At 34.9% G+C, this 13,042-nt stretch overlaps 1 protein-coding gene across 1 annotated transcript; it reads left to right on the top strand.

Annotated features, from left to right (window-relative positions):
• Nucleotides 1-135: 135 nt before the first annotated feature.
• LOC105437080 (clusterin-associated protein 1) lies at nt 136-8,357 on the top strand. The gene is made up of 11 exons (XM_030984344.1): nt 136-221; nt 1,136-1,247; nt 1,619-1,703; nt 2,208-2,387; nt 3,016-3,111; nt 3,826-3,909; nt 5,124-5,315; nt 5,825-5,908; nt 6,739-6,952; nt 7,495-7,553; nt 8,171-8,357. The coding sequence occupies exons 1-11, from the start codon at nt 200-202 to the stop codon at nt 8,315-8,317; spliced, it is 1,275 nt and encodes a 424-aa protein (XP_030840204.1). The 5' UTR covers nt 136-199; the 3' UTR covers nt 8,318-8,357.
• The last annotated feature ends 4,685 nt before the right edge of the window (nt 8,358-13,042 follow it).

Here is a 13,042-nt window from a genome sequence, read left to right as displayed (position 1 = left end):
AGGTGGTCACTAAGACAGGTATGAATGTATGGGAGATTTTCTAAAATAAAATCATGGAAAACCAGAGTTATTGCATTTCCCCCTGTTTTAGTAGTAGTACTTGACTTGAGATCTTGCTCAAAGTTGGTCGAGCGCCATCTGCGGTAGCGTTGGGTAACTATAGCAGCATTCTTTCAGCGGTGATTCTAGATCTGTCAAAATGTCGTACAGAGACCTAAGAAGTAAGCATAAATTTGATTAAACTGTAAACTGTCGTAGTATTTATGGTTATTTTTTGTTTCTTTAGTTATATGGGAATGATCTCATTGAATTTGTATTGGTGATAAGTGATATAAATTGTATATTTGGGGCGTTGAAAATGTGTGTATGTTGCTAATTGATTGTTGACGTGATTCGGTTGCTCTGCACCGTAAATCGGGTTGCATGTAGGCCGTAGCTAGAGGGTGCGTTGTACGTGGATGTTGATGCATTTTGCTAGCAGATTCAATTCCATAGCAGTTTTTGTTATGGGATTTTCTTGCAGTGTCGCACTCGTAAATCCAACATTAAAAACGTTATTGTCTTTCCCTTAATCATTGAATAAGCCACCGACCTCTGTTCTTAAGCTATTGAAAGTTAAATTTAGCAAATTTACCAAATTTACCAGTAATTTTCACAAAATATTGAGACAATAAATTATTGAAGCAAAACGTCCATCATCCCACTAGACTACTACTAGGTCTTGATCAACTTATTGTTTTACTACTTGCACTGTGCTAAGGCTATAGACTAGAGTATAGATCGAACAGTTTAAAATGCTAATTCCAGGTCAAGGTATCGCTATCATGAATAAATAAGCACTAACGTTAGGGTCTAGATCTAGATCTAGACTCTAAACTGATGGATCCTCAATGACAATGAGAATAGTGCAAAAAACCTGTGATTATTTAGAGCATCTCTCTACCCATGCAGTAATTTGTTTCCTAGTGCAGGCAGCAGATGACTAAATGCTTGATGAGTTTTAGGCCTTTGAAAATAACTTATAGATTGTGTGCCCTCCCCCCCCCCCCTCCCCCGATTTGGTGTGGTTTAAAATAATGTTGAATGCTGTTGATCAATTTCCCCTCAATACAATGAACGATTTATCTTTTTTCAGATTTCACTGAGATGATGAGGGCGTTGGGTTATCCCCGCCTCATCTCTATGGAGAACTTCCGCACACCCAACTTTGCTCTCGTTGCTGAGGTGCTCATATGGCTGGTCAAGAGGTAAGCTAAAAATTGAAAAGTAGATGAAGGAAGTTTGAAACACAGTAACATATAAGCATACTGTGCTGTGAATTCACTACCGCTCTGTTTTAAAATGAACATCACTATTAGTGGAAGTTTGATTTAATTAAATTGCATTTGCAAAATAACCTGATTCTGGGATCTACAAAGTATTACTCTGCTACAAATTTGAGGTTTCCACTTTCAAAATGGAAAATGACATTCTAAATAATTGTTTTCCATTCCTCATCTGTGATCTATTCTGGATAACTGTAACTATCAAGGGCAAAGCGCTTCCTGTTCACATGTTGGGTAGTTCTTTGGAAGTGAATATGAGTTAATGATTTCATTTATCATTTTTATTTTTTTAGGTATGACCCTAATGCTGACATTCCCTCAGACACAGACTCGGAACAGGACAGAGTTATTTTCATCAAGTCAGCCGCACAGTTTATGGTAAGACATCAGCACTTACATCTTACTGATGATGATGATGATGATGGTGCTGGTGATGATGTTGTTGTTTTTGATGATGATGATGATGTTGTTGTTGTTGATGATGATGGTGATGATGTTGTTGATGATGTTTGTATTGGTGGTAGTGATGATGGAGATGGTGATTATGTTGATGATTATCATAATGACTATGATGATTATGCTACTGCTGCTGCTGGTACATTCCATTGTCAAAAGATTTTCTTTTGCCAAATCTCTTCAACTTTCCTCCATAGTTATGTTGTTAAGCTGCAATTACAATACCTTAATATTTACATTTAACATGAAAGACAAACTGAAAAAATAAAATAGACATGTCTACAAGCATCTCTTATAGACAAAGTAAATGCAAATACAATAATTAATAAGAAGAAAAAGAAAAAGTGGAATTTTGATCTTCTAATACTCACAAACTTAATCATTTTTATGATTAATAACCTGTAAATCAAACATTTATCTGTCAAGGCAACCAAGGCGCACATCAAACTCAACACCAAGAAGCTATATCAGGCTGATGGCTATGCAGTCAAGGAACTCCTCAAGGTCACGTCGGTACTGTACAATGCCGTGAGGACAAAGGTCGGAGGTCAAGATGGTGATGACGACGACGGAGCGTCGGCCATGTCATTTGACATTTCATCAAAGGTATGTTAACCTCAGAAATTGACTTAAATTGTGAGAATGGTGAAATTTAACAATAGCAATTGCATTTTTTTGCAGTCTCTCATAAAAAATGTTAACTTCAATATGAAATATGTGTGAGAAAAATGCCTTCATTGTGAAGTCACATATTTCCATTTCAAAACACACTGTGAAGAATAGCATGTATTGTCTTTTAATTTGACCTGGGGGTGTTTCACAAAGACTAAGATCGACTATAAGTTGGACTTGGCTATGGCAGGCCATTAATGCCACAATTTTCTCTCACCATTTACTAGTATTGGTCTCTCAAGGGATGTACAAATTATGGTCACAAATTTACAATGTCATTTTTTTTATAATTCATTATTAAAGGAAAAAATATTATCTAAAGAGATTATAATTGAGAGACCAATGGTGAGAGCAACCAGTGGCATGGAAGGCCTGCCATAGTTAAGTCCAACTTAAAGTCAATCTTAGTCTTTGTGAAACACCCCCCTGGGGTCAGGTCAGATGTTGAGTGAGAAAAGTGATTCAAATGCTACTAAATCCTAATGATACTCCTGAAACAGAAATAGCATTTGAAAGCATACCTTAATTGAATTCTTATCATGTATTTCTAACTCAATCACAGATCCAAGATTTGAAAGCGTCAAGGCAGCTCGCATCAGAGATCACATCGAAAGGTGCCAGTTTATATGATCTCCTAGGCAAAGAGGTTGAACTAAGAGTAAGTATTCTCTGTTTGAAAAATTGATAAAGTCAAATTGTTACTTCTATTTGGTAATCGTGGCAGTGGAAAAATGGCCAATGGAATCATCGTTAAAAATGTGTTTAACTTGTTCAGGGGGGTGTTTCACAAAGATCCTAAGTAGAACTTAACTCTAAGTTGGACTTAAAAATTATGGACAGCCATTGGAGTCTTTAAATGAAATATATTCAAAAGCAGAAATTCAAGTATTTTAGACTTTTTATTAATTCCACATCCAGAACATGAAATCTCCTTGATGATAGAAAATATGAATGATTTCAATAAACAATGAATGCCTTTCAAAATAACTTTTACAAAATATTTTCAAAGATGCTAATGGCTTTCCATATTTTTTAAGTCCAACTTAAAGTTAAGTTCTACTTAGAATCTTTGTGAAACACCCCCAAGATTCCACAAAGATTTTTAAAGACATGATCAACAAATTCTTGTAAATCTTGATGTCCAATGTTCATTTGAAGTCAATGACTAGGTGATGCAGTTTGTGGGATACCTCAATGTGTGGAAAAGCAAATATTTTTGGATGGAAATCTATACATCAATCCTGTTGGTGAAACTATACTTGAGGCAGAACTACTGCATAGAAAGTCATCAATGCCTGTAATACAGATGTGTGGAGCCAAAAAAATGATTACAAATTGATTGACTTACACTTATATTTCTTTATCCACTCAGGAAATCCGTACTATGGCCATCAACAAGCCACTAGAGATTAATGAGATCGAGAAAGGTCTGAGGAACAGTATCAAGGCTGTTGAGGTAAAAAAAAAAGAGAACATCTCATGATATTTTCTCCTAATTCTTCTCTGTTATGTTATTAACAATGATTATGATACTGAGTTGTGTTCACAAAGTATGTCCTAGTGTTCCGTTCAGGTTGTTGTTATGGTTTGATGCAAAGTTGCAAATATACAGCATATATTATTATACAAAAATTCATCATGTTGAACAACACCTGTTATGTGATATAAAGATGCCTGTTTTCAACCCATTTATACACACTATTATATTGTGATTGTTAACAGTAGTCATTTCAGGTATCAAAAGAAGTTGTTAACACCTGGGGCCCATTTCACAAAGCCTTTTTTCAATGATAAATGACAAAAAACAGTGACAAATCTGCTAATAACCAATCAGAAGCAAGGATTTCAGTAGCTTAACAAAAACTGTCATTTGTCACTGATGACAAGTTTTGTGAAACACCCCCTGGTCATGTCAGCAGTACAGGGCCATGTAATAAAAAGCCTTTTGATCGATCATAAGTCTATGGCTCATCGTGTATTGATCAAACTTGAGATCAATCATAACTCTGTATAATACGAGGTCCAGGTTTCACAAAGATCCCAAGTCGACGTTAACTCTAAGTTGGACTTTAAAATTATGGAGAGCCATTTGTAGCCTTAAAATAAAGTATATTCAAAAGCAAAAAATTCAAGTATTTTAGACTTGTTATAGATTCCACATCAAGAACATGAAATCTCCTTGATAATAGAAAAACATAAAGGATTTGAACATTTGATGCTTTTTAAAATTACTTTTACAAAATATTTTCATAGATGCTAACGGCCTCCTATAATTGTTTAGTCCAACTTAGAGATAAGTTCAACTTAGGATCTTTGTGAAACACCCCCCAGGTATCAAAAGAAAGTTGTTAACAGCCGGTCATGTCAGCAGTCCAGTTTTAAATAAAAAGAATCCAAAAATATGCCCATCCATTTGGTTTGCTGCTGCTCAGATGATGTTACACTTTTTTTTTCTCACTTGAATACAGTCAAACCTGTCTATAGCAACCGTCTAAGGGAAACACAAATGGTGGTCTTTGTAGACAGGTAGTCTTTGAAGACAGGTTCCTTTAGTACATGTTTCAATGAGAAACCATTTTCAAGAGAAACAAAAAATGTGGTCTTTATAGACAGGTGGTCACTAAAGCAGGTTTGACTGTACAACAATTTTTCTCTCTATCTCACCTACAGCAAAATGTGAAGAAAACTCAGAAGATGCTGGAGAACGTTGCATCGGATGAGGCAAACCTTGAGGCTAAGATTGAGAAGAAGAGATCAGAGATGGAGAGGAACGAGAAGAGACTCTCAACATTGCAGTCCGTCAGACCGGCATTCATGGACGAATACGAGAAGCTAGAGGGTGATCTTCAAAAGCAATATGAGGTACTTATGAGATATTTATTTCTTATCTGTCTCCTTACGGCTTGTTTAGATATGGCCCGTTTTTTGTAAACGTGTAACATGAATGGTAACAGCGTGCATCAAAAGAACCTGCATTTATTCACTAATCTCTGTGTAATAGGATACATACATTTTAGGCGTTTTACACTCAACAACATCATGGAAAAAACGCCACGGTTTTTAAACGTCATATCTGAACTAGCCTACATGTACACGTGAATAGTGCCAAATTGTTTATTTTGTGTCAAAATCTACACATGTACACTAATATGCATGTAGTCACTTCCAGACTTGCATTTTATTTGGGTCAGTATTTTTTTTCCACCTTCAAATGTTGTTTTGAATTTGATGTACGGAGAAAATGCCTAATCATATGTGTGATAGAAATATAAATACAGTATATTCCATCTGCCGTACTTGGATATCAACATCAAATTAAAAAAACAAGCACTTTTGCAAAATATCACTTTTATGAATTTCTATCCCTCCAGGTTTTCATTGAGAGGTACAGGAATCTGACATACCTAGAACACCAGCTTGATGAGTACAGCAGAGCCGAACAAGATAGATTTGAGGTAAGATCTCCTTGTCTTTCGAGCTGGATATTGAGTGCTCATGCTCTCAACAATTTTTGAGTTTTGAGAACGTAAACATCTGGCAGGTGTGTAGTGATTAATCAAAGAAATATTGTACTGTGGAGCAGACCCATGAACACAATGAAACATACTGTAAGCAAAAGACGTTTGAAAACAATACTTTCTTTTGTGGGTAACCAATGGAGTTCCTTGAGAACCGTTGTAATGTGTCTGTGTTTTTTGGAGAGGGTAACAATACGAGCAGCGGCATTCTGCAATTTTTGTAACTTAGCAAGATGATTATGAAACTGTATTATGACTGTAACTTGTATCATTTAACACAAAGACAATACCCTTCTGGCTCCAAACAGAGGATTCATTTGTAAAATGTTCACAGACATTGAAGTAGGATGTTAGGATTATCATCCCAACCTGTCACTCCGACCACTCTATTGCAGGAGATGCAGAAAACCTTAAAACAGATGCAGAGAAGGCTACGACAGGCTTAAAACTGCAGTATTAAAATGCAATAGTTTTTAAACAATTATACAATAAACACATATGATTGTAACTCATATCATTCACACAGAGATAATGCCCTTCTGGCTCGAAACAGATGATTTATTTGTAAAGTGTTTAGAGACATTGAAGTATGACGTTATCAGGGATGCCAGTTTTCAGCGAGTTTTTTTTCAGATCATAGTTTAGGTTTTTTGTGTACAAAATAGCTCATTCTAGGTGATTTTCAGGCCTCTGATCAATTCTAACTGGCATCCTTGCATCATGATTATTATTCCAACCTGTCATTCCAACCACTCTATTAATTGCAGGAGACAGAAAACAGCTTGAAGCAGATGCAGAGCAGGTTACGACAGGAGGACGACCGGATCAAGATGTCCGGTGAGGTCCTCGGTGACGAGGACATGACCGGGCTGGACGTCGTGGAGGATGCGGAGGAGAGCGAGAGCGAGGAGGAGGACGATGAAGAGGAAGATGAAGAGGAGACCAATCCAGCGCAAAGACCGAGAGGGAAGTTCAGACAAGGTAAGATTGTCCTGCAGAATTCAATTCACATGTCACAAATGGACACATTGCTTTGATTACTACCGTTTCTCTCTTTCTCTTTATGATGCTGAAGGCATTTGATTCTTAAATATATGTGTGACGTCGTCAAAAATCTATTCTTAGAATTTCTCAATTTTTTCTTCATTTTCCAAAAGAGCTCTTTCTCAATTTTTTCTTCATTTTTCGAAAGAGCTCTTCGGAAAATGAAGAAAAAATTGATAAATTCAAAGAATAGATTTGTATGATGTCACAGCTTCGGTACTTTACAGCTGGTTTTCCTGCTTTTAAACATTACATTAGTTTTCATAAGTTGAGGCACATCAATGGCATGACAGGAGTTGTTTTCCACACATTGTAGATGGACTTTCAATAAAAGCCTTTCCAATCAATTTAATCAACATTGCTGCTCATTTTAATCAGAGCCATCAAGGCACGATATTTCATTTGTTACAGCCCTCAATCTTGATACTTGAATGATGTGATCTCATGTGGTATAATCTTTGATCCTATCTCCTCCACAGCTCCTCAACCGAAGAATCCTAGAGTATTTGGCAACATGGGTGCAGGACTCAGTGATGATGTAAGTATTTCTGTTTTGGAAACATGCCTGTCAAAACTACTAGAACAATCTCAACAGACATTTATTTAAAACATTGTAAAAAATATTTTCAGATCAGTTAGTTACATCAATTGGCAGTTGAATCTTCATGTGATTTACATTTGAAGTGACAGTGACAGAGTTGATGAATGATCAACTCTTCTTTGGTTGAGAATAACGTAGATCTTTTGAAATCATGTGTAGCATCATCTGCTGAGGGTGCACAAGAATTACAGGAATAACAAAGCAACAAAGGTTTTAGCTTTGTCATTATGTCAACTTGTAGAGGCAGTCTATCACTATAGCAATCTTACAGCTGTAGTGAAGTGTGAGTATTGATATCTATATTACTTTGCTATATATTGTATTTAAAAAGAAAAAGACTTTTCCTTACAGAGTTCACAGACTTGGGGAAAAGGGCCACTTATTATGTTTTCCTTGACCAGTTTTGATGCACGTCGCATACTGCATTTAACTTTCTGAGAAGATATAAAGACTGGTTGACAATGTTGTACTTGGCTATATATTATTCTCATACTTATGCCGGCTTATTGGAACAATATTTTCTTTTATCCATTCATCTCTCGTTGCTTCTTCAGGAGAGTGGATCCTCTGGTGACGATGGTGACAGCATCAGTGTGGACGAAGACGATCTCCTGGATGACCAGGATGGTGACAGCGACGATCTCAAGGTCGATGGACCCCCGGGGAAACAACAAGACGAAGACAGCGACGATGACTTCTAGATAACTCTTTTAGAACTCTTAACATGACTCGCTTCAAGATCAGGGCCCTGTTGCACTCAACTCACCATTGATGGTTACTTTGTTATTAATGATTACTACCATGGAAACCTTGATTTTGATTGGCTGTTGAGCCCTGTTACCATGGTAGGTGCTATTGATGGCAAAGTTATTATCAATGGTAAGTTTTTGTGCAACAGGCCCAGATTCATAAGATTTTGTACTCCTACATGAAAGTGCAGACATAACTGCTTTTGGTAGAGATGTGCGTCCCGTCTTACAAAGAGTTGATATCAATCGCAACTTATTTGTGATTGATATCAATCGCAACTATGTACATAAGAGATAAAAGACTGCAAAATTGTGATTGATAAGAGGACTTGCGATTGATTTGGATCAATCGTAACTCTTTGTAAGATGGGGCCCTGGGGGGGGGGGGGTGTGTTTCCCAAAGATCCTAAGTTGAACTTATCTCTAAGTTGGACTTAACAATTATGGAAAGCCGTTAGCATCTATAAAAATGTTAAGTAAAATTTATTTTTAAAGGCATGAAATGTTGATTCAAATCATTCATATTTTCTATTATCATGGAAATTTCATATTCTTGATGTGGAATTTATAAAAAGTCTAAAATATTTGAATTTTTGCTTTTGAATATATTTCATTTCAAGGCTACAAATGGCTCTCCATAATGTTTAAGTCCAACTTAGAGTTTAGTTTGACTTGAGATCTTTGTGAAACACCACCCAGCTCTAGTACTTGCTGTAGGTTGTCAAGTAACTCAGTACAATTCCAAAAGCTTTCTTGTGTGTATCGAAAAGCAACTAAAGTTCACCAAAAATATACTAGGTGTGAAGGCATATGAGATGTCTCAGGGAGTTCCTTTGAAGTGCCCTTGCTTAGAGAGCTCATATTTTGGATCATGAAAGGTATCCTACAAGCTTCTTACACCAAGGTGTGTCTTGTCGATTTCTTTTCTTTCAGGTGTTAAGTACGAAAGTACTATATAAACCATTTAAAGTCATTTGTATGTAAAAGAAACACAAGGAAACTGGCTTTGAGATACTTTGATATAATCCCAGATATTGAAATTAATAACAAATGAAAATCTCTTATTTTTTGTTAGTTTTCCATGTTTCTTTAATCTTCCATATTGATGTTTCAATAAGTGGGATTCAATAGGGTGAAAAGTAACTATTCAGTGAAATAAATAGTTCTAGAGCTCCTTGGTTATGCATGTCTCCTTTATTTAAACATTAGTGAGACTCCCAGAAAAGGCAACTTTTAATAACATTTTTAAACTTGTCACTATTTCTTTCTAATACATGAAAATCCAGCCTTTCAATAATCTCTAGGTTATTTTCTTCATGACAATCTGTCTGAGAACATGCCTGAATTTTGATTATGACTGTTTTTCTCAATTCATGAAATGACATTTTGGAAGCTTATGAATTTTAAAAACCTGTAATAGACTTGTATGAAAAAGGATTTTCCTCTTGAAACAATCTTCTCTTACAAGTAACAAAATACTCCCACCTTTTACTTTCCTTATTTCACCTCAAACTACAGGCTGAAGAAACAAATATTGTTTGTATGATCAAGTCATTAGCATAATCTGATAAAATTAATGATAAAGAGCACTTCATGGTTTCTGAAAAAGTAGTACTTCAAGATCACCTTCACTTTTGCCAAAAGCTTGGTTCCATATAAGTGAAATGTCTCATTGAAAAAAGTCATGTTATGTACGATAACTAAGTACCGTTTTGTATTCCTTTGTGTGTATTCAACTGTCAATAGGCAAATATTATTTGTAAATATTAGATAAATAAAATATTGCAAAGTACTAAATAATCTTAAGTTATTGTGCCTTGGTGTTCTTTGAAAGGTGTCATAATAATCATTTGCTAAATGCTCATATACTCCTTCTCCCTATTCTCATTATCTCATGCATTCTTTTTTTCCCTCCCATATTCACTTGTGTTTTTCTTATCTTTTCTGTTTTATCTATTTTCTCTGCTTGTATCCTATGTATTCCTGTTGTATCCTTCCAGAATATTGTTTATAGTTCTTATGACAAAAATAACCATTTTTGATGTGCATATAAAGCGACTTATCCCGCAGATATTACAACCATTGTAATACATTATAACAATGGACAACAAATGAAATAAAATTAAAAACACAGACAAGATTTGCAGATGTTAAAACATTTTAATGTTAGAAATTCACACAGAGATTGCACTTTAAATGAGATTGTCAAAGTTTTGATTAAGCTTTCATAAAGATTATACGCTTTCTCAATAACACAATCTTTTATTCAGCTGTTGATGTTATTGTAGTACGTATTATGTACTTCCAAAAGCCTCTTCAAATTTTAGTTCAGAACTTCAAAAGACAAAATATGGGTGCTTCTTGACACGTTTTTCCAAATTTTCTTTGCCTTTTGTTACTCTTCTATTCTTTGGCCAATGTTTCCTCCATAAAAACTATTGGATTATCAGTAAACTTTTTTTTCTTTTGTATTAATGATTGTTAAATAAGACAAATTCTGATGGAAAACATTACACAGAAGATATTTCTCGGAAAAAAAGTATACACATCATCACAGGTCATAAGAGCAATAGATAAAACATATTCTTTGAAGTTTCAACAAAGTGTCACCCCCAATGTACCATCACTTGATTCTTGAGTTAAGGTATTGAATTGAGCCACATTTTTCGTTGAACATACTCTTAGTTATGCCTCACTGTCCCATTTATGTACCAACAATTGGAGTCGGCCTCGAATATTTCATGAACACTCCGTTGTCCTTTAAGCTTAGTCACATAACTATATTTTCGAAATTGGTTCCAGTATGTGCAGATTTAAAATGGACTTTATATGATAAAGAGAAAGAAGCCAGGACAAGGGTAAAAGAGAAATGGGACAAAGAATAAAAGGAATACATGAAATATGTGATTGCTATGACCACGTTAAACACGTAGGTAGATAATGGGATGTTTGTTCAGTCTCATGTTTCTTCCATAGGTGAACTTTTAGTTTGTTATGTGATCACCCTAATATGATTTTGATAGTAGCGTTTTGATATTACCCAGTAAAGAAATATAACAATATCATATCTAGCAATGACAATATATACATGTATGACTATACCTCATCTCATAAGAAGTTTGGCAAATATATTATACAGTAGTAAAAAATATATTAGAGTGCATTGAAGTGATGAAAACACAAATATATCAAGGTGACGAATAAGTTAAAATATATATTTACATTATATGATATGCTAGTTTGGCAATGGTGCATTGCATAAGTGATTGTACAAAATGCAGTAATAATATGAATGTTATCTTATAACGAAGAAGCATATGATGTTTAAAAAAATGCTTGAACACCAAGTGATTTAAAACACAAACTTTTTCAACTTAAACATGTATAAACATACTTGTTGCCATTGTACTTCACAACATGTAGTGCAAATATTGATTTCGTCAACGACGGGACGGATTAGAAACACTTTTTTTTTTTAACACATTCTAAAAGAAATGAATGTGACAATGACATATTTAAGTATTTGAGCACTAATTGCTGTCATCGAATTAGTGACATACACTTATACAAAACACACTGAATGTAGAAGGAGGATAAACATTAACGCCTGCCTTCTTTTATCATTATAGCATAAAATAACTTTCTCTTTATTTCGTTTACATTATTTAAACAATATTTACAAATGTTATCAGCTAAAGGGCAAGTTGCTGTGTAATTTTCTTTTTACACGATATACAAAATTTTGATCATAGTTGAACGCTATCGATGCTGTCGAATATCTTTCGAATTAATGAAAAGTCGTTAATTTAACTTTCAGCTCGCGAATTTGATTTGATGGAAAGGCACTTTAAATATTCAGTCACAATATTCACATAATTATGTTGATCATTTGATAGAATTTGTTTGATGTTGCAAATTTAAATAGCACAGCTATATTATAATATATAAATACAGTGCGTCCCAGAAAAAAACGAAACCGAGAACTATCGATGTTTTATCATAACTTAATCACAATTATATTTAATAAATGACACATATTTGGAAAGCTTAGATACTCCTCTTTCATTTGATGCAACTCATATGATGCATATTTCACGCATGAGTGATTAACAGCAATTTGAAGAGAGGAAACCAAAAATTCATTTAGCGGGCGGTATCTGAATTTCAAGGAGAAAATCACATTTCTACAAAAGTTCAATTTTTTGCGCTTTCATATGACACCTCAATCAGGAAAAACGAAGTTCTGTTTGTTTAAAAAAAAAATGCTTGCATTTCCCTACTTTGATCAAACGAGTTCGTTTTCACTGGCTACCTGCCGTAGCAACAAACAGAGTTGACAAAAGACTTAACTCCATTTCGTTGAAGATCAGCCAGGCATCAGGTCTTTCGTCTTCTTTGAGCATGGCTGATCGTCAACGAAACGGAGTTAAGTCTTTTGTCAATTCTGTTCGTTGCAACGGCAAATTAGGGAAATGCAAGCATTTTTTTAAACAAACTGAACTTTGTTATTCCTGGCTCATTTTTCCTGATTGAGGTGTCATATGAAAGGGCAGAAATTGAACTTTCTAGATTTCTCCTTGAAATTCAGATACCGCCCACCAAATGAATTTTTGGTTTCCTCTCTTCAAATTGCTGTTAATCACTAATTCGTGAAATATGCATCATATGAGTTGCATC

The sequence above is a fragment of the Strongylocentrotus purpuratus genome, unplaced genomic scaffold (genome assembly GCF_000002235.5).
Source record: "Strongylocentrotus purpuratus isolate Spur 01 unplaced genomic scaffold, Spur_5.0 spur5_scaffold_14, whole genome shotgun sequence".
NCBI lineage: Eukaryota > Metazoa > Echinodermata > Echinoidea > Camarodonta > Strongylocentrotidae > Strongylocentrotus > Strongylocentrotus purpuratus.
Note: the sequence above shows the minus strand (reverse complement) of the source record. Positions and strands in the feature narration are given on the sequence as shown.